Consider the following 27,548-nt stretch of genomic DNA (forward strand, 5'->3'; position numbering starts at 1 on the left):
ATTGAGTTTTATGCAACAGGCTTTTGATTTTTTCTTGACAATAATATGTCATGACAGCAAACAAATTCCTGTCACTGTAAATTGTCAATGAAAATTTTATGCAACCGAAAATCATGACAATTTTGAAAATTGTCACGACATTTCGACAAGTTGTCGCGTTGTCATGTTTATGCAACGAGCCCCAGGTTGGAAATTTATGTCCAACGTAAAGAATGGTATCCAAGTGAAAGGAATTTCACGGAAGTTTAACTTAAATTCGGGTGACATTTTTGTGAAATTCTAATCGAATTAAAAAAATTTTAACTAAAGTATATCCACTCCATATTCATCTCGGCATACCCATAATGTGGTTAAATTGTCTCATGCAGTCTCAGTGGACTTAATCCGCGAAAATCATATTTATTATTCCATTCCTTCCTACCAAATGTTATTTAAATATTGATTAAGCATTAGATCAGAAAATTACAATTTTGTGATTTTGTGTGATACTCAAAATTGTATCTTAATATGTGAAATTTTCAATCACGTAAAATTCGACTAATTTTTTTATTGGTTTTTCATGTCAATAACATAATGGCTCCTGTTGGAAAAAGAGATACGATCACGAAAAATAAAGATTTAAAAAACATCCGTAAAACTACTAACACTAACGCCCAAAGAAAGAAAGAAAAATTTGAAACGTCATTTTGAAGCTCATGGATCCCTGCCTCATTTTGAATATGTGCAGCAGGATAGGATTGACAAAGACTTTTTTAATAAAAAGGTAAAAATGCAAATTTTTCATGTCTTGCCTTTTAATTTTAATTATGCATGTCAGCTAATATTTTTGTTTAAATAGTCTGCCCCTGCCGAAGCTAGTGGTACCCCTGCAGAGGACCACGACGACGATGGTTCTACCGTTTCTGATTTCTAGGGCATAAGCGAAAGCCGGAAAGAGAGCCAGGAAAACGAAGTTCTGGAGGACAGAGTTAAATTGACAGAGGAAAGGATTGAAGTGGAAATATACAAAGAAACCTTGGAGGAGGTGAGTCACGAGAACGATGAAAATAAGAAAGCAAGGATAATTGATAAAATTGACGAGGAGGATGTTCATCACGAAAACTCTGACAGACACCAAAACACCTTCACTCCGGGAACATTTACCGATCCGAGTCAAATGGAATTGCTACATGCAAAACTCAACATTATGATGAAAGAAATGGAGAAAATAAAAATCTGCCAAACTGAGATGAAAAATAAATTGGATCAAGCCCCATCAACCTCCAAACATAAACAAATCACTCAGCCCCCCTCAAGAAATGTTTTTGATCCGGACAAAATTATGATTGCAAAACATTCCAAGTGTGTAGAAGAATTAACAACAAATCTCCCCAATTATGTGGAAATACCTGGAGGGATCAAATGCAAACCTTGCGCAGCGGAAGTTGCTACTGTGGACGAAAATAATGCAAAATTAGTTGGAGTTTTCAAATATGAAAATATAAATACAGATTCAAGCACACAATCTCGGAAATTTCGAGATTTAAAAGTAAGTGTTGTTGACCACTTGAACACCAAAACACACTTAAAAAATACCCAACAGCTTGAGAATTTGGAGGAAGAGAAAAAAATTGCGGCTCCAAGAAATCAAGAGATAGGAATGCGCCTTGCTCGTAATGCATATAAAGCAATTAAGATGAACTAAAGTCTCTCATCTTATGAAAACGAGGTCGCGAAGGACGCTTTGAATGGAGTCGATGTTGGCGATATTCGACATTCCAGAGAATTTGCTAGTGGAATATCTGAAACTTTTTACGAGACCCTTAAAGAAGAATTGAATAAACAAGCAAATGAAATTTTACTTGGTACTGGAAGGCCATCTCCTATTTCTTTGATGTCAGACAAATATTCCCCCAATAGGAGGACTCTGGACATAGTTGGAGCAAATTTGTATTTAAATGGCAGGATTCAGTCAGTTTATTTGGAAGGTTCAGTGGTTAAAGATCACACAGCTGAGGGAATCTCCAATCAATATTTTGCTGCTGCAGAAAACAATTTTAAGTCCAGAGAAAATGGTGGGAGCAATTGGAAAGATAGGTATTTATAATTTAATTGTTATAATTACATAGAGGCATCAAAACATAAATGTGCAAGACATATCTCAAATGAGTGACGTGGTTTCTATTATTGCTTGTTTGGAAGCACTTAAAAATCTGAACTAAAATTTACCAGCAAAATTCCATTCCAATAAACATATAGAATTTAAATCAAGATTAGTATCGAAATTAATTTGGGCATTTGTTTTGTTTAGGATTATGTCATTTTTTAATGTCGTTTCAGAATGTACAATAATGAATAACAACGCCATTCGTTGAGTGGTTTGAGAGATGTTGCCTAAATATTTATGTTTTTCTACATGGTTATATTGTGAAATACAGCTTCTATTTTGTAAATTAACAGATATGTTGGAACATCTGCTGATGGGGCCATTTTAAATTTGGGGTACTTCAAGTATTTAGATAAACAAATTAACCCAGAAAAGGGGGCAGAAAATTTTTACGCTCATGGGTGGGATGCTGAGCAGAATTGGCAAATAAAGACGCAACGAACAAAAACAAACACACAGGTAACGAATGGGTTAAGAGAACCGAAGATCGAATTAATAAAGTTCACAAAGTTGTTGGGTACGGAAAGGCCCTGGAAGAAATGATTGATGAAGCCGAAAAAGTGGGTGGCAAACTCGGACCCCACGAGTACATTCTACCACGAGATGGGCTACATACTCCAAAGGGGTTTACGACAGCTTCCATGAAAATTATCCACATCTTTATGAAAAGATAAATAAGGGAAGGAACAATGAGTTAAGCAAAATTAGCAATGCCAAGTTTATCTTGGAATCGAGTGGGTTGCGAGATATTTATACAGAAGTATCCAAACTTTCGAAAAGGCTACAAGAGCCAGATATTTACCCCTGGGTGGTAGATAGAGCAGTGGAACTTTTTGGTGAAAACATTCACAAATCTTTTATAGAAGGCCACCAGCCCGGCGAAATGGAAAAAGTGAACGGGGACGACAAGACACTTTTAAGCAATGCATCAAATGCCTTACGAGAAATTCAAGTAAGTAGGACTTTTCAAGGGAAGCCTGTGCTAAATTCTGATCGGCGAAACATCCGGAAAACTACCAGGTCAAGCGACGTTCAGGAAATTCCAGCAACAACTAAAGGCGCAATAAATATATCGCAGAAAGCACTTGGAAAATTTGCTAAGGATTTGCAGACGTGTTTTGAAAGAAGGTACATGTATGCTAAAAATTCTAAAATTTTTTCGCGTATGATTTTGAATGAATATGATGCGGGAATTAAAATTATATAATGGGAACGAAATATCGCAGTCTCGACAGGGTAAAATATCACAATTAATCCAGATAAGGTAAAAAAGGTTACGGCATAATAAAGCGGTGAAGTTTAGTATCAGATAATATTTTTGTGGGTTTCCGAATTTTAATAGATGTCGATTAAATTCATCGCGATGGTATCTTGGGAACCGGACAAATTTGTGAAAATGGGTCGAAAAGTCAGTCGAATGAAAAGGCTTATGAGAATAAGTATAAATTTTCGTAGAATATTTAGTACTGATTGGCTATTTAAATACCTGACTTTTTGGGGTACAAGGTTTCAAATATTTACTGGAAAAATCCGGACGAATTAAATCAACACACTTTAGAAAATAGTAAATTTTCAAACACATTTTTCCTCCGGTCAAATAATTATATCTATTTCTAGAAAATAGAGATTATACACTGATTAAATAAACAACACTATAATTCTCATATGTATTTGTTAGATTTGACAAGAATCGGAGGGAAATCAACGTTGAAGCTGCCAAATTGTTTTCAATTAAACAAGTTCTGGATAGACCAGTTGGGGCGGTGCCACCAGAATTGGAGGAACATGTTAAGAAGGCGAAATTAGCAAATTATATTGAGCCACATCATGAACTTTCTGATCTTAAAAATCAATATTACAAGTTTTCTAAAAAAGTTCATGAAGAGATGCAAGATTTCGAGAATGCCGATTTTGCTAAACAAAGAAAAACTGAAAGAGCTTTCTATGAAAACACGCTCACCGGAACATCAGGTCTCACCAAACATCCGGAAATAAATCATTTAGCAGCTGCAGCAACCCTTCGACTAGCGAATGAAAGCCAAGTCGAAGCCATGGGTTCGGTTGTTAAGCGACACGCTAACGCAAGAGGCAGCCTAAATTTGGAGAACCTCTCCAAGGAAGTTTTTGTTGCCTGGAATGGGCCTCCTGAGTTGAGAAAATCAGACAAGTTGCTGGAAAAAGCACTGCAAAAAAAATATGGCGACGACCCGGCAGAATGAAAATTTTATCGGAAAACAGAAAGGAAAGATTTACTGAAAGGTTGGACAATATCAAAGGTTGTAGATCGACTAGAAGAAAAGGATGGCCGTGTATCATTTGACAGAGAGCAAGTTATCCCATTCCCTGTAGAGGACGACGAGGAAGAGGACGACGACTTCAACGCCGGGGAAGAATTTTATTCCGGTCCATTAAACGAGACAGGAGGCATATGTGTGAATGCAGCTTCCGGTGAAGATCTATTACGCTCACAAATGTCGTTCGATGATGCTCAAATCAGTTCAAGCGAAGAATTTGAAGAGTTTTCCGATATCGAATCATCTGACGATGAAAAAGAACATGAAGACTACGAAGATATTTAATCACAATTGGAAATGCGTTCACGTGGGGCCTCCGAAGAAGCGAATGAGAACGAATAATATGAAATGGTTGCTAAAAGTAATAATTAAGAACGAGGTAAAAGTCATTTTGTCATTCCCTCTTGTCATAAAAATACATTTGTATGAGTAAAATTTAGCAGACATTTAGGATGGAAAATTTATGTTTTTGAGTTTCTTATAAAATAAAAATTGTTGAACACCTAAATTATGTATTATTTCCAAGTATACATGCCATGACGTAGGCATGAAGTGGTTATCCCCGGTTTTGACCGGACTAAATAATTTTTAATTGTTCAGGCACATAATTAAGGGGCCATAGTTTTTCGCATTTTATTGCATGCGTCTGTTTTCTCCTGAGGTAGAATTTTTAAAAATCAGCAGGATTACGATTTAACTTTTCGCATTTTAAGCCGATTTCACAAATTAAACTACATGCTCCAATACCCAATTTGTTAAAACTACTGGTGCTGTTCCAATTTCTTTAATATTTACAGATTTGATTTATTTAATCTGAATTATCAAAACTAAAATTGAGTTTTTTTACTCGTATGCGGACTCTGTTCCATGAGCATTTCTCTTCTCTAATTTTCTAGATAAGACAAAATTTCTGGCATAATATAATTAATTAAGTTTTGCACCCTTGGATATGTAAATAGTTTGACTTTGAGGGGTTTTTCTACCGAGACCGAAATTTGAGAAGTTGTCTTGTATCGCCAAGATCAGATCACTCAAGATTCTTCTCACTCACTAGGGTTAGCTTCAATTCATGCTACATACATATGCATGAATACGGTGCAAAACGCTGGGAAAGTGTTCTCCTTTTAATTTTACCGATGTAATAAAAAGCACTGGGGAACCAAAGTTCTAAACTAAAGTTGGTTGTGTTCTCTCAATTTATTGATTAGAAATACAAGCTGAAGTTTAAATTTTTTGTTAACTTATTTTTTAATAATTTTTAATGTTCTGGACAATCTGTTCTCTTTCGCCAAAATGGGAAACTTTTTACCAAAAGTGTTCTCCCCGCATTGCGGGTTGGTGGGGTAAGAAATTCCAGGCATGGTTAAATAGTTTGATAAATGCGTAAGGAAAATTTTGAAGATGAAAATTTGTATTTAGAACTATAAATCTGTAGAATCATACATACATATTTTCCGTACTTGTAATGGTTTGATAGTAACTTTAAATTGGCAGTAGTTTGTTTGAGTAGTAGATGTTTCATTATCGCTAAATTACTAAATTGTTGTGGTCGTTATTACCCGTTCCGGTAGAGTCATATGATTCCTACAGTAATACCCGAATCCAAATGGTGCATTGTTTTTAAACCTCTGTTAAAAATGCAACCTTATGCGACGTGCATACTTATATATGTACAAGTATGTATTTAAATGTCATCGTGTTACCCATTTGCAAATGGATAACATCTTATTTGTATTGCTTAATTTTACTAGCGTGCCTTATCAATGTCAAGCCTGCACAAGAGTTTAATGTACAGATACATACACCATTATTGGGTAAATGTGGTTTACATATCTATGTATACACACATACAAGTGCATAAAACATATTTAGTGCAGATGACCTTTGCGTTTAATTTATTTAGTTGTGAAGTGGTGTTCTTCATAACCTGATTCAGTCGTTCACTTCTCAATTGAAGTAGTACGTACGTTTTTACGTACAAATTTACATATCCCAGTGTTTGTATGTATAATATAACGAGCCAAGTTAATTATTGGCGAATCAAGTGGGATTTATTTGTATGAGTTTGTCCCCCACTCAACGAGGCTGTGCTTACAGTACATACGTTGACAGATCAAGGGCATGGTATTCTTCCCATGTTATGAATTTGTATTATATGGACTACCCAAGATTTTTTTCTGAAAATCTATCCCATCCTTTACACACTCTCCCAACCCAAATGACAAGTGCTATACATACGTACATAGTGAGGTCATAAGTTCTCGTGAATGCATTTCCGGTAATAAATCCCAAAGTATTAGAGCTATCTGTTCGAAATTTTTATGGATTAACAAGGTATTAATATTGTTTAGAAATCATAACTTCTTTGTCAAGATTTCGTCCACGGGCAATTAGACAAGACATAACTCGTGACGGCCACAGGTCGATCGTGGTACGCGCCAATTTTCGTGCCAAAAGTATTTCAGACTTTTCACCGTTGGCAAAAAATTTAATAGAAAAAAAGGCCAGATATTTGTTGTACAGAAGTCTGACATCCGTTTAAGTATGCGGAAGTCATTACGAAGTCATCACCGTGGTGTGAATGGGAGCAAGTTGGCTGGAGAAATGAAATCTCTGTTTTTTACCGCAAAGGGTACAAGTTGAAGCCAAGAATTATTTTCAGAGTGTCCTAGAGACAAACGTTAACAACCTGAACCCTGGACCCTCCGAAAATCGCCATTGGATCTTTCAACAAGAATCTGCTCATGCGCAAGGTGCAAAATTGTCCAAAACTGGCTTCAGACGAATTTTCATGACTTTTTTTCATCCGTAGAACGGTGCTCAGTATCTGCAGACCTTAATCCCCTAAATTATGACTGGTGGTCAAAATTATAGGTACACGTATGCTCTAAATTTCACCCAAGTGTGGAAGGGCTGAGGTCGCACTTACTGAAGATCTGGCGCTTTTCCCAGGAAATCCGTGCGTGCCGCGATCGAGCAGTTTTCGCCACGACTTATGTCTTGTGTACAAGACCGTGGAGGAAATTGTGAAAACGAAGTTATGATTTCTAAACAAGATTAATACCTTGTTCATCCACAAAAATTTCTATCAGATAGCTCTAATACTTTGGGCTTTATCACCGGAAATGCATTCACGGGAACTTATGGTCGGACTATGTATGTATGTATGTATATGCAATGATTTATAATGTCTGGTTTTTACCATGTTACTCCAAAACGTTGATGGGATGATGGCAATACACAGGGTGCCGTCGATATGCAAATGTTTTCCTTAAGAAAATTTTATATGGAATTATAAATATTTCCAGAACAACGTGTCAAAAACATATACCGTGTCCCAGGGAAAGTTAGACAGTGATCCATGACCTGTGTAGTTCTGCCTGGTTAGAATATTTTTATACAGTCTTCGGTGCAGGGTAGGTGGTAATCATACCAACCAGTTTTTGTCCCGGGGGATTTGTGACAACCCCTTCTCCGCCCCCTATCCGTCTTTCCGCACCAACCCTCGAATTTGCGGTTTTCCACTCGCTTGCGAAATGTCCTTGCTGATTTTTCCCAATTAACCTTTGAATTCTTGCAGCTTTTTCGCATTGCAATTTAGCTTAGAGTATCTAGTTTTACAAGAGGCTTAAAACTTTTCGATTCGTCGCAATTGAGGGACATTTGAGAGATTATCTTTTTAAAAGACAAAATCGACACATTCAACCCGAAATTGCGCGGTCCAAACTTTGGCGTAATGGGTGGTTGTGAGGTCCGGCCAAGGTCAAATTTCATCCAGATTATGAAGTTTCCTTATTCAGACCTGTGACCGCTTCAAACAGTCGTCTTTGTTTACTTCTGTATTTATGGTACATTTTCAAATATACGCTGGCGAAATGTTGCCAAAACTGTCCGGCCCCAACCAAACTAGGAATTTCACAAGGAATTTGGTTTTCACTTTAAATTCATGTTGATATTCCACGTCAGAGGGGTTGGCCGAGTGAAAAAATTTCCATCCCGAAGTCTCTGAGAGATCTACTTCGCCGTAGTTGCCGTCATAAATAACATTAATTTTTATTGACATTTGTCAACATTCTTTTTTAGAATTTTTTTGAAGTCTGCTTTTTTGGCCCTTAACGTACTTTTGGAGACTTCGTTTATTTTTTTATGTAACCCTCAGTTTATGAACTTTAATGTTGCAGAGTAAACATTTTGAAATTAGCAGTACCCGAGCAGCGCCACAAGTTTACGTGGAAAAGTTATTGGTGAAAAGTGTTTTTACGTCTTTCGAGTTTTAATTGGTGGCTATGAAAAGAGGTGGCCTGGAAATTTTTAAAAAGTGCACTTTTTGGCATCCTGATACTTCGAAATATAAAGGTAGTTTGCCATTTTATGATACCTTTCCGTCTTGAATTACTGCTACGTCATTGTCGAGTCATGTAAAGTGTCAATTTTTTAGTTGTGAAAAACTCGTTTTGCGAATTTCTCACTTTGACCCCGATTTCTATTGAATTTCGTCGTTTTAATAAAAAATGCTTTACACCTGCTAGAAGCCCTTGAAATTGCGTTTCAAAAAACTAAGTTAGTTAAGCAACAATCTAGACTAATTGCGCAGTAGACTATATGATCCAACTGTCTAACCAAACCTGGGACATGCCTTATTTTCCAGCATGTGGTGTAAATCAGAGTTCGACGCGAACCAATATTGTGGCGCTAACTATAGTGATTTTTCGGCGGTGCAGCGTTACCATGTCGAAGGAATAGGAAATAAAGTTTATCAACGCGAAAATTTTTAGCAGAAACTAAGTATTTGGTGACTAAAATTGCTATGCTAAATGGTGAATAAGGCGATCTGAGACTGTACATATGAATCCACATAAATATGTCAATGACGTTAATCTACGTTTTTGAGGTATTACCACAGGAGAACTCTGATAAGCAATATTTTTTAGTCGATAACGCATACATATGCATCAACATAACTGTTTTTTGGTACATATACCCCACTTACGAAGCATTGTTCATGAGTCTTATGTATTCTGCATGAAAAAATCCATCTGCTATTCACCACTTTACATTCATCCACCACATGCAATTCTTCCCACAAACGTTGGAGCAGTTGGTCAATAAGTAAACGTTTCTCTGTCGGTCAAGCAAGAGAATGGAATATTCTCTTAAAGTTGCTCCAGGATCGGTCAAGTGTTTCGACGGCCTTGGTGAAGGGGCCCACTGGGACGCCGAGAAGGAAGAACTCCTTTACGTCGATTTAACCGGTCAAGCGGTTTTTCTCTATGTGCCAAAATCTAAGGAGTGCTACCGACTTCAAATTGGTGAGATGAATACATAAAAATCTGACAGGTTAAAAATAATTAGTCGAAAATTTTACTTCAGTGATTGTTTCTATGCAGTGTTTAAAACCTCGTAAACATATGTAAATATGTACATGTATGTATATCTGTAAGAACTAATTGTTTTAAGTACGTAAATACATTTTGCATATAAACTAAATTTAAATGTTGGAAAACTAAAAGCAAAATATGTAGAAAGGAACTCAGATTAGTATTTAGTACGATTTCATAAAATTTGCAAAGATTTCTTCTTGGCTTGCAAAATTAGAATATAAATATGTATTGGGCGTGCTCACGGCAACGTCGTGTTGCGTATTTAGGATCGGAATTAATTTAGCAAACTTGCGAATCTCAAAAAATTAATGTCGTGAGGAGAGTCACAAAATACAGAATATGATTTATATAATCATATTTTGAGAAAATTTTTAGAATTTTCGCAAATTTCACAAATTATGTTGCAATGCTTAGTTTGCGAAGTAGTATAAGGAAGGAGGTCGACCTGAGAATGAGTACGCTCATTAAAATTTTTGTGAAAATCATGAATACATTTTTTTCAGACGATGGCTGGGTTCCCGCTGTCGTCCCTGTGCGCGGCGAAGCTCAAAAATATTTAATCAGCATCGGCAGAACGCTCAACGTAATGGAGTGGGACGGGATGTCAGAAAGGGCAGCAACTTTGAAAACTGTCCACACAGTTGACCAAGATGCTCCGACAATAAATTGGTTAAACGATGGAAAATGTGACTCATCAGGAAGATTTTGGACAGGTAATAATTTGTATTATTCCAATAAAATTCATAATTCGCTTTCCTGACTATTTAAAACATAATTATACACCCTTAGAAATTAAATATTAAAGTACATAATATGCACCAACCAGTATGTTGTTGATGAGTAATCCCGTGTAGTAATACTAGCTCGGTATTGAAGTTGAACCGTATCGGTTGGAAATTTTTACCGACTGGTATAATTGTAATACCAAGCGGAATCAACTTTAATGCCGAGCAATCAATAAACTATGCCAGATTTCTAGCGGTAAATGTTCGCCGTAAATTACACAAATACTAAATTCTAATAGTATGTTTGCTTTAAAAATAATAGGAACCATTGGCCCCTATAGTTTCGAAACTGGAAAAGCTGACCCCAACCTGGGAACTTTGTACTGTCTCGGAAACGATGGAAAGTTAACAGGTCATTTGAGTGGGATCGATTTTTCGAACGGGTTAACCTGGTCACCCGACAATTGTACAATGTACTACAACGATTCGTATTCTACAAAGTTGGCAGCATTTGATTTTGACGTAACGGATGGAAGTTTATTTAAAACTTTAACAAATTTTCAGAAATTTGTTTTTTTCAACATATACATATTTTTCAATTATTCCAAAAAAGGCAACCGTCGCATCGTGTTCGACTTCGAAGCTAACAACACTGCAGGTTTTCCCGATGGAATGACAACTGATTCTGATGGGAATTTATGGATTTCTATGTTTAGTGGGGAAGGGGTAAATATAAATTAATTATTCATAATTTCCCTTCATATCTATTTAATTTTTGGGAAACTTAAATCTGAATTTTTATATGCAAACAGGTAATTAAAGTCGACCCGAAGGTAGGGAAGCAAATTGGATGTGTCAAAATCCCAACGAAAAGAGCAACCTGCCCGACATTTGGGGGTAAAAACTTGGAGATTTTGTACGTCACGACCGCCGGTGCCTTTATGCCGACGGAGAAAGCTTCGGACATTGGACCGGATGCGGGAGCTCTGTTCCAAGTGGAAAATATCGGTGTGAAAGGTTGCTCACAGGGAGGAGTGAGTTACGCTGGCAATAATTCTTTGCACGATTTCGTTGCCAAATCAGAATAGGATTTCATAACATGCAAAATTTTCAAGTCATGAAATCGCAAGCATGTTAAAATTTTAAACTTTATTGATGATGAAAAGTGATGGATTTATTTTGCTGTAAAAAAATTAAAATTTCGAAAGCATTGTCCAACATACATATTTAGTTACAGTAGATTTAATTGGATTGATAATTAATCCTTAGAAACACTAATTTCGCTCTTAAATGGCTACCTCAAAATCGGATCAGAAATTAAATTACATAATGTAATATTGCATAAATCCAAAAAATAAATTATGATGATTACCAAAACACAAAATTGTACTTATCATTACGCGATATCTGCACTATCAGATAAGCTCGCATTCCGCGGCTTACTTTTAAACTGGTCGTTCCACCATTGACAGGACGTAAGCGAGTTAAAATAATCGTTAAAATTTCCAAACACTTCGCGTGAAAAGTCGTGGTTGTTCGCCCCATCGAAAACGATGCATTGTCTGTCCCCTTCCACGCGACAGTTGGGCGAGGGGCAGGCAACGACGCATTCACTGTGACCAAGACACGTGATCCCATTCACCCATGGGGCCGTGGTGCATTTATACTCGAGGGGGTCGTACACCCATCGGTCACCTGAGAGAATTCGTTGATATTATATTACCCCGAAAATTTGGGGTTAAATTGTGCCCTTAAAAATAATGCTACCCTTCTGAAAAGCAACTTTATCAGGTTAAAGTAACTCTGGATTTAGTATGGTTTACTTAATTTCGAATAATTGACACTCCATTTACTTTTCAAAAGGGTAACATCCTTTTTAAAAGTGTAGGTATTGTATTTTTTAACCAGTAAATCCTTGATCTCTCGTGATCGTAACGGTTATCGGAGTCGTGCCCGGAAATGCTACGAAACAAATAAGGAGGGCAGAAACGGAGATGAGGGCCATTTTTTATGAAATATGAAGTTAGTGAGTTTGTAAACGATTCTGAATAAACGTCGAGAAATCGTGAACTAGGTACGACTTTCCTGCTTGGCGTCTTCACTGGAAATGAGACCCTTTTGTGTGAAAATAAGGAAAACGATATTTCAGGCTTTATTACCAGACTATTGTGACGCAAATAATTTTGTACATATATGCGGCGTGAACAAAGAAAAATGTAAGTACCAGAAATAACAAGATCATAAATATGCACATTTTACTGAAAAGTGTCCATTTTAATGGACTTAAAATTAAATATATACAAAAGAATGCGAGGATTTTTACTAAAGGAGAAAATGCTTTAAGCCGTTATACCAATCGATCCATTGTAGTCTTATTTTTAAAATGCAGAACTTGTTGAATGACTCGGGCTATGCTTGAAAGATGTACATTGTAAGTAAATCACTGAATGCACAATAAGTGGAGGTACATTAACGGGTTAAAATTTTCCACAAAGTGTAACAAAAAAGTCAATTTATTAATATATACATATATGTATATGCATATACATATGTATTTAAATATGTATGAATATTTATACATTAACACTTCAATTTTATTTAACAATTGGAAGTAAATACCGGACGCTTCCAGAAAGACGACGCTTCCGAAAATAAAAAAAGGTAGGAACCGGTAAAAAAATGTTAGGATGAAGGTAAAACATATGTGTACGTGATGTATTTTGTTCCCATTCGGTCCATTTGAGACACCATAATTTCTAATTCAAAGGGTTGAATGGGTTTGAATTGGGAAAAAGGTGCATAGTTTGCTTCCAAGAAACGATGTCTTCAATTAGATCGGCCTAGGACAAAAGAAGTGAGAGTTTTTAAATTATGTATGATTCCATACATAAATTATGTATGTCAGGGAAACCTTTCTTTTTTCAAGCCGAGCTTATGCTCCCAGCGAAAAAAGTTCACGATTAACTAAAGCATTGAACTTTTTTTTAAATTACAAACTCAATCAATTCCTGTCTAAAATCCTGGACCACAATTCAAAAATTTGTCTTTGATCATGTAAAGCGCGACCATAATTTATAATCCCCACTGGTTACATACATTGCAGACATTTGCCGCTAAATATGTGCAGTTAATTAGTATGCTACTTTGCCGTAATACTCATAATGCCGTAATCTTTGATATAATTACAATTTGAATTACGTACCATAATTTCGTTTTGGGCCGTAAAAAGGTTGTCGTTCCCGCCGGTAATGTTGGAAACAGAATAGGCCACACCCATTCCGTCAGAAGGTGTGGTCAAGGGAAAAGTAGAATTTATGAGGGAAACCGATGGAAAAACGTGGACGGCGAGTCTTCGTCTCGTTTTAGGGTTAGAGATGTGTTCCTGTGTGAGATAAAGTATAATTGAAAAATCTTGAAAAGTGGAAAAAATTCTGGACCTGATTCGTAATAACAACAAAAAACACAGCAATGTAACTTCGTCCTGGTTGATAAACTCATGAAAGAATCGCATATAATTTTTGGGAAACAATGTAGAATTAACGAACGGTAAAAAATTGGCGAAGATCTGCCAATCCGATGCCCTCCAAGGTTTCCAGATCCACCTGAAGGCGATGAAAGTTAAATCGCTGAGAATAAATTTCCCGTGTGATGGTCGCTACTTTGTCCGTCATTGTTTTTGGCGGGTTGGATCTAATGTTGGAGATGGATTTGCGGTGGCGAAGAAATTCCTTTTCCGTCATATTTGCTAGAACGTTCTGCAAAAAATTCATCGTCACAAAATCGTATTTGCAATGAAAATGTAATGCCAGGATTTACAAAAACCGAGTAAAAAAGTAAAGTTTTGTGCAAAAACTTTGAAAATAATTTCAACTAAAGAGTCACAATAATCAAATATCTAAAACAGAATCGAGTTTTCACCTTTTTTGAGTTATTTACAAGTTTTCAAACAATGAAAAAATAAGGGCGAATTAAATCAACACCCTTTATGTAAATGTTAATATGAACATTTCAAATGTACGTTTCAAAATTTTCCCAAAATTCTTGAAAATTACCTCGAAATCTGCGAGAAAGTTGTTAATCCGCCCTTCCACATAGGTCGGGTCTCTACTCCCCTGCACCAGTATCCTTAGTGACACCGTGGAGTAGTAGGCGACCCCGAAGTCATCCGCCCACACGGTGTAGCCCAGCTGTTCCTTGGTCCTCAGCTGGTCAAAGATGGGCGAGTGCATGACACGGGATACCAGCTGTATGAGCATGGACGACCTCGAGGAGTCCAGACCGATTTGGAAGAGCACGACGGTGCAGGAAGACGAGTGTGAGGACTGCTCAACCCGATGGAGGAAATTGGCGCCTGATTCAAAATTTTAAATGGTGCTAAACCTTATTTATTTTGTACAATATTAGTATTATTAACATTGTAATAGTTAGTGGAAGTGGAAGTAATACAATAATTTATAATAGAATTTGCGTTTGAAATTATTTTAAGCCTGGATTTCTAACGGTGTAATTACGAACCTTCGGGTAACTGGATTACTCGTTGTGGCGCGAGGACAGTTTTTGCTTGGCTGGAAAATATTGAGCGTGTCCCATTCAAGATGAAGAGGGCCTCGCAATCTTGAACGATTTTGACACATTCCTGGTTTATGTATGTCAATTTAAAAGAGCAAAAACGAGAGTCAATAACTGATCATTTTACTGTGTTTTCACCTCAGGTTCAAAATTTCCGTAAAACATCCATCGAAACTTTAGTCTGTCTAAATATTCCTTGATAAAGCTTCGCATTGTGGAAATCTTGACGTCTTAAAGATAATTGAAATCAGGAATAAGTAAAGAAAATAGTGCCTGCTAAAAAATTTTGCATCGTTTCATACAAAATATTGAATTCAGAAATCTTGATCCCATTCCAAAATTAGAAAGTGGAATAGATTCAATAATTTTGAAGGGCACGTTCACAAATTATGTGGTAGGCGAGATTTTTCAACCGCGATTTTTGCGTTACATGATTTATGAAGTTCCCCAAGGCTTTTAGAAAATTGAGAGATTTTTCTACCTTCCATGGCATCCAATAAATCTCCAGGTGTCCACCGCGTCTCGAGAAATAATTGTCGAATGACTCGATCCGCCATTTCGTGGGGTTGCGATTGCCCCGTGTTTACGATGATGTCGAGGACGGCGTCCTTCCCAGCCGCGAAAGATTGGTCATCCCCCTCACCAACGGAAAAGGTGAGGATTCGGGTTAAAATTTTTTCCAGAAATGCGCCCAACTTGTGGTCAAACCCTTTCACGGTGAGCTTTTTACGAAAATAAAACAAAAAATAAGCAAGTGTAGGTCGTTACTTGACTCGGATAAACTGATCGCTTTGGGCGATGCGAGATGAATCGGGACTAGGGCGTTCAAAATCGGAAAATTTTTGAAAAACCGGTTTTCGATTAATCGGATATTGGAAAATTTTTGGAAAATTTTAGCAAACTGGTATAGATTTTGGATGCCGTAATCGGTGCGGAACCCAAACCCACCTGAATACCACCCTCCATGGCAGCCACGTCTGAATGAATTCCGGCCAAGCTGGCACTATATTGGAACTCGGCGAGTGAGTGTGTAATAAGCTTGCTCCAGAGGAGGAGAAGGTTGGCCTTCAAGGGGTCCCCGTATGCCATGGGGCTGTAGAAATGTATTCACATAGTTTATCTGATCTATCCGAACCGAAGTTACGGCGGTTCCGATGGATACTTTATCCAAAGTTCGGGTGACCGGCTCAGGGACAGTCCATAAATTATGTCACGCAGAGGGGTGAGGGGGGTCAAAGGCTCTAATGATATCGCGCCTCTGTTATAGGGGGGGTCCAGAAAATCGCGATTTTTGCATGACAAAATTTATGGATGGCCCCTCAACTCTGGAGTGCGCCATACATTTTTGCGGGAATTACATACCTTAACAGTTCAACGGTCACGCTGGCTTTTGGAAGAAGGAACATGTTGTCTTGAAGGTACCATAGTTGAGTGAAAGTCGTATCCATGAGGAGTCGGGGGGTGAAAGTATCGTCAAGCTGGGATGGGATTTCATTATAATTGAATTGGTACTCTGTTTCGACGCAGAATTGAACTTTTACAGATATTTAGAATTCTGAGAAACTACGCCCTGTCAGTCTCACACTACCCCATAAGTAAAATTCTTCTAGGAATGACATGCAGTGGCGTAGTTTCTCAGAAATCTAAATTTTTGTAAAAGTTCAAACTTGCGTGGATGGAGAGTACATATTTAGTCAATTCAAATTTTGCCAATGATTTCAATTGGGTCTCAATACTGCAAATATTTACTCACACTTTGATTATCGCGCGGTTTTAGATCGAATTTTGATGCGATGAATTCATTTGGCTCTGGGAGATAGAAGTCGGACGGAAAGTCAATGTCATTAAGGGTAACGTTTTCCCATTCTTGGAGTAAATCCTCATCGATCTTTACCCGGTTGTACTCTACCCCGAAATGGTGTTCTTTATGGGTAGTTGTATTTTGGAGTTCGGACGACGCTACGACAAGTCTGGGTTAAAAGGTTTTAAAAAATTAAAATAGATGTTTGGTCGATGAAAATATGTGGACCGATAGTAAATACACAGATTTTGTAATGAATAGCTTGCAGAGCGCAATAGGTCCAAAAGGCAAAGCTAACCAGATGGAAAATTTGAATTTCGCGGAATTTCGAGCAAACTAGTAGTATTAAGTCAACGACACGCCCAGTTGTAATTTTGTACGGCATTATTTTTGTACATGTAAATTTACCTGCAATTTCTCGGAGTCAGGAGACCCAACGTGTGATCAATAGAGGTTGCATTATATTTCAAATCGGGATCGATCCCGTTCGCGTAAAGAACTTTTTGAACGGGATAAACCTAGAAAAAATCATTTTTTCAAAATTTTGACAAACTTTTGTCCCCCTTTTCCTTCGAATTCGTACTCGTATAAAATTTATGAAAACCTTAATTAAGGAAATTTAGGAACAGTGCTTACAATCATATTTGTGGCCAGCTTTGTGACGAGATCGATAGGGTAAAGTTCATCCCGGAAGCGGAAGTGCATCATACTCATGGCACGAACTTCCTCCCAAAACCAGAGTTGTGGACCCTTTTCACGTATCATTGTAATGCACTAGATGTAAAATTGTAATAAAAAACCCATATTATTGACCGACGAAATGAGATGACCCAAAGTAAATAATTTTTATCTTAGGTTTTCCAAACAAATAAATAAAATCACCTGAAAAATGTGTTTCACAACTTGATTGAGATTTCGAAAGCCTTCTTGAGTGAGGGCTAAACGGATTTTGAAGAACGTCATACCTCTCGAGGGTAGAAACCCGCCGACCGTAACACTTTCCGCGAAGTGGCGTTTCTTCAAAAAGGCGGACAAAGAACCGGGACCTTCTTGACCGAGGAGGTGCGAAAGATAGCCGAGAGCCTGAAATTCAGGAAAATTCATGTTGTTAGCACGTTACAAACTTATGTAGTTTAGCATGAAGATCGTTCTGAAAAAAGTTCTAAGAGGTAGTGAAATTGTGGAAAAATTTAAAATTTATGTTGCTAGTGGTCCACGTGTACCCGGATTCGGAAATGCCTGGTTCAGATTCGGATTCGAGATGGACGAATCCTGAAAAACGGTGATTCGGACTCGGGATTCGTGCGGAACACTAGCTGTTTCCCGTTGTTTTAAAGATAACGCTTGAAGTTAATACTAACTCTCCATCCACGCAGGATTCAACTTTTAAAGAGATTGAGAATTCTGAGAAACTACGCCACTGCCAGTCTCAACGTTCCCCGTCAGCATTATTTGAGGGAATTTGTGACACACAGTAGCGTAGTTCTCAGAATTCTAAATTTCTGTAAAAGTTCAATCCTGCGACGAGGGAGTGTAGTCCCAATTTTTTGGAGTTAGTTTCTATTACCGTATTTTTGTAGTACTCGGGAACATAATCGATCGGAAATATGAGCTGGAGTGATCTCAAGTTTCCCAAGGGGGCTACATCAATCCGTTCTTCGAGTTCGTCTCTCCCGTACAGCTGGGTCATGGATCCATCGACGTCTTCCAGAGTGATGTTACTTTGCGGGACGTTGACAAATACTTTCTCCACGAGGAGTTGAAGTTCGTCTAAAGACTGCGCTCCTATGACGGCGAGATTCATCAATTGGGAGGAATAATAGGTGAGGTGAAAGTCCAAAAGGGCGTCCCGGATATTCAACCCGATAGATTTAGGGTGTGTCCACAGGGTTTCAAGAGATCCTGGAAATATATCAATGCGTAAAAATATTTACAAATGAAAATTTTTGTCGACCGCGACAATTTTGGTTGTCCGCTTTACTAATGTTGAATTAATATGCAATAAAATTTATCGGAAATATTCGCCAAAAATTCTAATTCTCTAATCACAGAATGTGATGTCGAATCATATTCAAGAATTTTTCGTGGCTGAATTGATGACCTTGCATTTTGAGTTTTTTGAACTTACCGGTTCTATAACGGCCGAACGGATGCCCGGGTTTCCCAGTTTGCGCAATTACTCTTTCGATGCGTCTCCAATCGTCGGAGATGTATTTTTGATGTTCTGACTCCACCGCGAGTACTTCTCGCTCGAGGGCGGTTTCCGTGAAAAGTGGAGAGATGAAGAGGTGTGCAAATCTTAAAGTACATAAATTAAAGTGTGTTTTGTAAGGAAAATGGAAAATGGAAAATTTGTTAATGAGAAAAGCCCCAAAATCTGCATTGGTTACAAGATTTTGGATTGAGATTTTATTAATTATCATTAAAACTGATGGAACTTTGATGATGGAATCTTAAAATGTTGAACTTCAGAGACAAAATTTCTGTAACTAATGGAAATTTACGATGGTTTCCCATCGAAAAATTTTCCATTGTAGTGTGACATTTTAACCACCCTATATTGTACGTGTTATAACGGTTGATTGTGTAGAAATTTATAACATGGGTTACCCTCACCTGCATTCAAGAATAAATTGCACTTAGATTACATGTTGATGTTAAAAATAACCCTGATTGTGTATGTTATAATATGAATTATGTCCCTAAAATGTGCATCATTGCACATACTTGACCACCTAATATTATGGGTGGATAAATGCATGCATGAAAAGTTGAATGACTTAGATGATGATCTTATATGTATGACAATGAGCTGCGTTTAATAAATCAGTAGCTGAAAATACTCCAACAGTCGAGCATCTCTCTCCTTATATTTTGAACACGTTATCAGCAAGCAAATTCTAGTTCGTCTTGTCGAGTTTCTAGTCGGTGTGTCTCTGCTATTGCATAACTGCCCAGTCCGATCCCAGCACTTCCAACACAAGCGACAAGAATAAATCCCACAACGACAGGAATTACTCTTTTTTGTCTTCGCCTCCCTTGTGGTGGAGAGCAAATATCTTCTAAATTATTTAGAAATATTTCGTCATATGCCCATGAAATCTGGAATAAACTAAACACGATGTACCAAAGCATCAGTGGAGAGAGCAAACAAGTGCTGTGGCAGAAATATTACAGCATTATGGTAACCTCAGGCAAGTCCCCAGTTAAAACAATGATTGAAATACAAAATTATGCCGCCCAACTGCGAAGTATGGGAGCTGTAATTGATGACGAGATGGAGGTCGCTAGGATAATTTCCAGTATGATGGACGAAAAGTTTCGCCAATTTCGAGAGGCCTGGAGGTCAGTTGAGATTGCGAAACAAACATCAGCTCTACTTCTCTCCAGGTTGAAAACCTGGGAGTTAGAAGATGGCGAGACGTACAAAAATGCTTCACATGTCGAAGAGACATCAAAAGCATATGCAGCCAAGAAAGAGCGACCAAAGCGAACCAGACAAGAAATTAGTGATCTGAAAAAGAAAACTAAATGTCACATCTGTAAATTAAAGGGCCACTGGAAAAGTGAGTGCACCTTCAAAGATAAAGATTCTGCAAAGAAGGAACAGAAATCTGATGAAAAATCAGAAGGAGCTTATATGGCTGGTGGGCTAAGTGACCTTTGGATAAATGACTCTGGTGCAAATCGCCATTATTGTGGGCGAAAAGACTGGTTTTTCGAATATAAAGAATACCCATGCCCAAAATCGGTCAGCATGCCCGATAACTCTCTCATGCTTGTAAAAGGCGTAGGAGCAGTGAAAGTGAAAGCACTTATTAACAAAGTTTGGGTGGAAATAACTATTTACCAAGTTGAATATGTGCCAGGGGGGGCAAATTTACTGTCAGAAAATGTTCTTCTCGACAAAGGCTTAGTAGTAAGCAAAAGCGGAAATAATCAAATTATTTATTATCGCGATGGACAGCGTGATATTGAAGCCGAACGAAGAGACGGTCTTCAAATAGTGAAATTCAAGCCAATTGTAAACAGAGCGATGGCCTGTATCAAGCCTGTCGTATGGCACGAGAGATTAGCTCATATTAACTCCAAGTTTCTGAACGATACTAAGGACAAAGAGGCTGCGTATGGCCTGGAAAATATGAAGCGAGAGGATGTGAATTTCAAGTGCGAAATATGCATGAAAGCAAAGTCCAAGAAGAAGAGTTACGTTACAGTTGAAAAAACTGTAAAGTATTTGCCAGGAGAATGCTTACATTCCGATCTTGGTTATGCAAATGCAATTTCGAAAAATGGAAATTCGTACTTCCTTGTAGTAAAGGACGAAGCATCACCTTTAGACAAGTATATTTCCAAAAGAAAAAAGGTGAAACCGCAATGAATGTTATAGATGCGATTAACTTCATGCGTACTCAGAACGGAAATAACGTGAAGATGTTCAGATCGGATAATGGGGGCGAGTACAAATGCCAAGAATTGGTATCCTTCTTCTCTAAACGAGGAATACGATTCGGTCTCAACTCACCTCAGTGCAGTCCCAGTAATGGATTCGTAGAACGTGAAATGCGAATCGAACAAGATGCAGCGAGGTCAATGCTGATCCAAAGTCAGCTGCATGAATCGCACTGGGAGGATGCAATCCGAACTGCATGCTACGTACTCAACAGAACCTTGAGTACGAAAAATACAGAAAAAACTCCATACGAACAAGTTATAGGAAAGAAACCTACTTTACAGCATGTTCGGATTTTTGGGAATAAAGCTTTCGCTCACATAACAAATGGACAAGGAAAGAAATTCGATGACAAAGCTACAGAATGCATTTTGGTTGGTTTTGATGCGAATTCAAAGAACTACATTTTGTATGATCCAGCGGAAGGAAAATATCACTACCAAGCTAAACATGTGAATTTTATCGAAACAAATGCTTCTCGAAGAGAGAGCATTACTAACGATGAACCTGATGAGATTATTACTACATTTTCTACCGAAGAAGTAAGAAATGATGAAACTGAACAAACAGACGGGGCAAGTGAGACAGAGGATGAAGAAGCTGAGACTTATTCGTCAGCAAGCAATTCTCCGCAGCAAACTAACCCCAAAGTTCATCAGCACAACGAAACATGGGCAGATGAGATACAATGGGAAGCATCACAAGAAGACCGTAATTTTGTGAACACCTCCCTCCCACCACAGCCCAGTTCCTCTAAACCCAAAAGGGAGAGGCAACAAAGGAAGTTTTATCAAGCCGGCAGCGGTGACGCAAATGTAGCTATGCACGCAACAAACACCGAGCCAACAACTTATTCAGCAGCTCTCAGCTCTAAATATGCTGGAGAGTGGAAGGAGGCGATGGATTCTGAAATGAGAAGTCATTCTGAAAATGGAACATGGAGACTTGTAAAACGACCCGTAGGAAAAAAGGTGCTGAAAAACCGGTGGGTTTATAAAATTAAGCACAATCCAAACGGTGAAATTGAGAAATTTAAAGCACGCTTAGTGGTGAAGGGTTTTAACCAAGTCAAAGGTGTAGATTACACTGAAACATTTGCACCAGTTAGCAGATATGAGACGATCAGAACTTTGTTGTCTGTAGCAGCAGCAAGGAAATTAAAATTAGTACAATTCGACATAGGAACAGCTTACTTGAATTCAGAACTAAAAGAAGAAGTATACATGGAACAAGCTGAAGGTTATGAAATCGGATCTGATATGGTCTACATATTGGACAAAACCTTATACGGACTGCCACAATCAGGACGGGCTTGGTTCGAGACATTTAGCGCAAAGCTGAAAGAAATGGGATATGTACAATCCAAAAGCGACAAATGCTTGTTTATGAAAACAACATCCACGGGAAAAATATACGTAGTAATATACGTTGACGATGGACTCTTTGCTGGTAAAAACAAAAAGGAGTTGCTTGCAGAAATTGAGAAGTTAAAAGCTTCATTCAAAGTTACAATTCAACCCCTTGTCAGATTTCTCGGCATTGAAATCTTACAAGTGGAGGAAGGAATATTCTTGCACCAGACCAAGTATATCGAGGATTTGCTTGAGAGATTTGGAATGCAAGATTGCATCACACTACCAATTCCTATGCAGCCTGGTTTGCAGTTTGACGGGAGTGAATGTGACCCAAATTTAGAGTTTCAACAACTCATTGGTTCACTATTATTTCTAGTGCGATGTACACAACCAGATATTGCGTATGCCACGCATTATTTATCCCGGTTTTTTGGGAGCTACAACAAACTACATATGAATGCAGCAAAAAGAATCCTGCAATACCTAAAAGGGACAAAATCTCTTGGTATTATGTACACTGAAAGTGAGGCAGACCGAGACGTCGTCTGTGCGTACGTAGATGCAGATTACGGCTCCGACACAACTTCACGGAAATCAACATCGGGTGTATTATTCACTCACAACAACTCTCCCATCGTGTGGATGAGTAAGAGACAAACCTGCATAAGTTTATCCAGTTGCCAAGCTGAATATGTAGGTTTAGCTCTCGCTGGAAAAGAAGCGGTCTGGGTAACCAGATTATACTTAGAGCTAGATATGATTTCACTGGAAAATGAACCTATCTGTCTAAAAACGGACAGCCAGAGTGCAATTAGACTGGCGAAAAATGATGAATTCCACGACAAATCAAAACACATTGACATTAGGCATCACTTCATCCGAGATCTGGTTGAAACAAACCAAGTCGTATTGGAGCATTTGCCTGACAAAGTTCAACCTGCTGATATTTTAACCAAATCAGTGGTGAGGGAGTCGTTTGAGACGAAAAGATATTTGATGGGAATGGTCCCTCCTCCTCCTGCAAAGGGAGAGAAGAGAAGAGCACTGTGCAGTGTTATTGCCAACCCAAAGCGACCCAGTTTATTGTGGAGTTTTATGGCTTTATTGCTCTCATTTTTAACTATTGGAGCAACCGATTTACACAAAGAGGGAAGTCCTGTTTTGTGGAGAAAGAGCTATGAACCAGTGGTGATCGGATTTCATGCGATAAATATGAGAATCGCTTTAATTTCACCATGCGATTTTTTGCCATTGGATGATTTGGAACCCAGAATTGCAAACATCATGAAAAAACAATGTGAAACAGCATATGACAAAATATTTCTAAATAATTTAGAAGATATTTGCTCTCCACCACAAGGGAGGCGAAGACAAAAAAGAGTAATTCCTGTCGTTGTGGGATTTATTCTTGTCGCTTGTGTTGGAAGTGCTGGGATCGGACTGGGCAGTTATGCAATAGCAGAGACACACCGACTAGAAACTCGACAAGACGAACTAGAATTTGCTTTCAATAAACTTGAAAGACAAGTTTATGAAGACCGTCAGCACATAAAAGTTCTAAAAATGGAGATAATTAAAGTTGGTTACCAAGTCCAGAAAACAATGAATGATTTAAACAACTTTAAGGAAGGAGTTGTAACCATACAATATTTAATCTCTTACCTCACAAGTAAATTGGTTGAGGGGAGAAAAGTGATTTGGGACACGAAAAAAGCATGGAAGAAAAAACAAATGACTCCTGACCTTTTGGAATATCTGAATTTCACTCTGCCTTGTGGAGACGAGTGTCCAGTGGAGTTTGGAATATTTCACTTATGCCAAATGAACAAGGAGAGAACTCAAATAAATTTGGATTTCTCGGTGCCAATAGTGAACAAAAATCTCACTAAACTAACAGCAGATCCGTTTTTCTTAATGTTGAAACGAGATAATTTAACCTGTCGTATGGAATACTCAGGCCCGACTGTTGCCACATTGCATGTGGGAGAATAATATGTGTATGAGACTTATTATGAAAAAGCTCACAACAACATTGAAATGACGACTTCAAACAAGTGTCGAAATGAATCGTCCTTCTCAAACGGAGGAAAACTCTATAAGATTGAGAAGTGTCAGATTTCGGCAATTGGAGATGAAAAAGAGTTTGTACAAGTAAAAATACTTGACAGTCTTTATCATGTATATTGTCCAGGAGGAGAGTACTTGGTGGGCAAGAGGAGAGTAAAATGTCCAGACAAAGTATTCACATTGCCAATATCTTTGACATTCACTCTGAACGAGGTTGAATTCAAGGGAAATATATTACGTGTCGTCTATAAAGAGCGAGAAGATCCTCTTTTTTCTGAACTCGTAAACTGGCACTTGAATCCGCGAGTCAATTGGAGTCATTTAAGTGAAGACTTAAATGAAATCTGGAACACAAATGACGAATGGATTCAAAAAGAAGCCAGGAATCTGCAGGTGTTCTCATTCAGCGATGACAATTGGACAGCATCAGAAATAGCAGTGTTAATTTTAGGGATATTATTTTCACTAGTAGTTTTTCTGTGTGCAATAGTATTTCTTGTCAAGAAATGCAATATGTGTCCTAAACGGATTCAACGCCAAGCTGAGGAGCAGCCTCTCACGGAGATCAATATACCAAGCAATCATATTATTATTCATACGTAAATAATTGTTAAAGGGAGTGTTAAAAATAACCCTGATTGTGTATGTTATAATATGAATTATGTCCCTAAAATGTGCATCATTGCACATACTTGACCACCTAATATTATGGGTGGATAAATGCATGCATGAAAAGTTGAATCACTTAGATGATGATCTTATATGTATGACAATGAGCTGCGTTTAATAAATCAGTAGCTGAAAATACTCCAACAGTCGAGCATCTCTCTCCTTATATTTTGAACAGTTGATTACCTGTCAAGAGATTCCTCCAATGCTAATGGCGAAACTCGATAGTAGTAGTAAGTCTTATCCGACTGCGTCGCCGCGTTGGAATACCCACCTTTTCAAATCATTAAAACTCCAAATTGCGTAAAAATACTGCAATCAATCTCTACTACTTTCATTTCCTTACCGTGTTCTGAAATGAATTTGTGGAAGCTGTTCTCATCACGATATTTTTGGCTACCGAGGAACAGCATGTGCTCGAGAAAATGTGCCATCCCTAAAAAATCGTCCGGGTCGTTTATGCTCCCTGTGAGAAAATTATTTTACTCTGAGGTATTAAAGGCCAGTCATGTACAAGAGGCTCCTTTTTCAACATTTGTATTTATGCGAATATTTTGCAAATTTGAATCGTTTTCCAGCAGAACGGTAGCAATTATGGCGGTATTATGAGTTCGCATGTTCCATTCGGAACAGAATTTGAAAAAAATGGCTAGGCTTGGATATGCACAGAATTTTCCGGTCAACATCTTTTGCGAGCTTTGTTTTTTTTTACTAACGATGCGACCTGGAAATGAATACCCCTATTGCTAAACTATTTGATTTTTTTATAATTTACAAAGCTGAACTTTTTATACTTTGTAAACCATTTACATTTTTTGTTTCAAAATTTCGCAAATTATTTTATTTTAAAATTTTTTTTAATGATCGCTTTTTAATTTACTTACCGACTGACACGGACAACGCAGCGGCAGCCTTCGTCGTATTTGGGTCACTGACTAGAATCACTTTCATCCCGTTGGGAAGAAGCACGCCAAGATACGTGCGCCGATCCAGGGGCGGTTTTGAAATCTCGCCGAGAAGAATAGACTCCCCGGTTGTCTCGTTTTGTGGAATTATCTCATTTTCAGAAATTAGATTACACATGGAAAAGTGAAACAGGGCCGTGGTCAAAAATATGAAAAGTATATTCTGGGTGAAAACCATGATAAATTTTTATTTGGAATAATTAAAGTTGCGAATTTCCGACATGTATGTATTTTATCTGTGTCTGGCGTAGTGTGAGTTAAGAAGTGAATTGATTAATGCAGTTGAGATTTCATGGTTTAGTTTGGACAAATAAAGTATCACTTTAATCTAATTGAGGTTAATTAAGAATGAGCTGTATTTACAAATCTGTTACACAAGCCACACATACATAAATAAATACATACAAAATATATTTTTTTAGTTCCATGCAGGACATTCAGTTTTTTAATGAAAGGTTTTTATCAAGTTAATCAAATTTAATTTAGAAATAATGTCAAATTTTGAAAAATCTAACGCCCTGCAAAATGTATCATTATTTTTATATAGCTTAAAGTTTTTACGCAATTGTGTTTAAGTTGTGCATATATGTATGCACATATGTATGCATGCATAAATACGTAGGCTGGATTTTTTATGTATCCTACTTATGTCGATACATAAGTAGGATACATAAAAAATGAACTTGAGCAATTTCAGATTGACAAATAAATCCAGGTTTGAATAAAATTTGAGTTTTGTATATTTATTGAATACCCATTAAATCAAATCATTAATAATAACAGATATTTATAAGAATGTATGCATTAATCATTTTCAGTTAATTGGATTAACTCGCTACAAAGTAATTTGTCAAGTATTTTTATGATAGTGGATATCTAACGGTAATTGCTAACAGTAATTAATACGTTTATAACATTATGTAACAATAAATACCTAATTTATAAGAATTGTTAATGTCAAGCTAAATAGTTTATAAATTGACACTTCTTTCTATAAAATTGAAATATTAAGCTCGGAGAACGTGTTGATTAAAATTTACATTTAATAACCAAGCACGTCACTGTTGCTAACGAGGGAACCACTTATAGTGCCCGGAGCTCCTAGCTTAACCACTATGTACAT

At 37.6% G+C, this 27,548-nt stretch overlaps 3 protein-coding genes across 4 annotated transcripts; 1 reads left to right on the forward strand and 2 right to left on the reverse strand.

Moving 5' to 3' along the window:
• The first annotated feature begins 9,473 nt into the window (after positions 1–9,473).
• Positions 9,474–11,925, forward strand: LOC110857648 (regucalcin). 2 transcript variants are annotated; one of them, XM_035858288.1, is made up of 5 exons: positions 9,474–9,749; positions 10,325–10,534; positions 10,869–10,958; positions 11,160–11,272; positions 11,359–11,925. In XM_035858288.1, the coding sequence occupies exons 1-5, from the start codon at positions 9,581–9,583 to the stop codon at positions 11,632–11,634; spliced, it is 858 nt and encodes a 285-aa protein (XP_035714181.1). In that variant the 5' UTR covers positions 9,474–9,580; the 3' UTR covers positions 11,635–11,925. The 2 variants fall into 2 exon arrangements, with proteins under 2 accessions (XP_035714181.1, XP_021961941.1); XM_022106249.2 differs by having other exon boundaries at positions 9,475–9,749; positions 10,869–11,272.
• A 6-nt stretch (positions 11,926–11,931) lies between these two features.
• On the reverse strand, positions 11,932–12,635 carry LOC118438323. Its single transcript, XM_035858289.1, has 2 exons — positions 12,452–12,635; positions 11,932–12,241 (listed from the first exon to the last, which is right to left on the reverse strand). Exons 1-2 carry the CDS (start codon positions 12,549–12,551, stop codon positions 11,943–11,945), a joined length of 399 nt encoding a protein of 132 aa, XP_035714182.1. The 5' UTR covers positions 12,552–12,635; the 3' UTR covers positions 11,932–11,942.
• A 481-nt stretch (positions 12,636–13,116) lies between these two features.
• On the reverse strand, positions 13,117–26,670 carry LOC110857492 (insulin-degrading enzyme). Its single transcript, XM_035858151.1, has 18 exons — positions 26,345–26,670; positions 25,807–25,926; positions 25,647–25,734; positions 19,045–19,214; positions 18,484–18,818; positions 17,799–17,999; positions 17,553–17,690; positions 17,325–17,434; positions 16,869–17,085; positions 16,478–16,593; positions 16,064–16,208; positions 15,597–15,837; positions 15,254–15,345; positions 15,062–15,182; positions 14,599–14,897; positions 14,092–14,301; positions 13,749–13,928; positions 13,117–13,386 (listed from the first exon to the last, which is right to left on the reverse strand). Exons 1-18 carry the CDS (start codon positions 26,601–26,603, stop codon positions 13,303–13,305), a joined length of 3,126 nt encoding a protein of 1,041 aa, XP_035714044.1. The 5' UTR covers positions 26,604–26,670; the 3' UTR covers positions 13,117–13,302.
• Between the last annotated feature and the right edge of the window lie 878 nt (positions 26,671–27,548).

This window comes from Folsomia candida, unplaced genomic scaffold (genome assembly GCF_002217175.1).
Source record: "Folsomia candida strain VU population unplaced genomic scaffold, ASM221717v1 Fcan01_Sc019, whole genome shotgun sequence".
In the NCBI taxonomy this organism is placed as follows: Eukaryota; Metazoa; Arthropoda; class Collembola; order Entomobryomorpha; family Isotomidae; genus Folsomia; species Folsomia candida.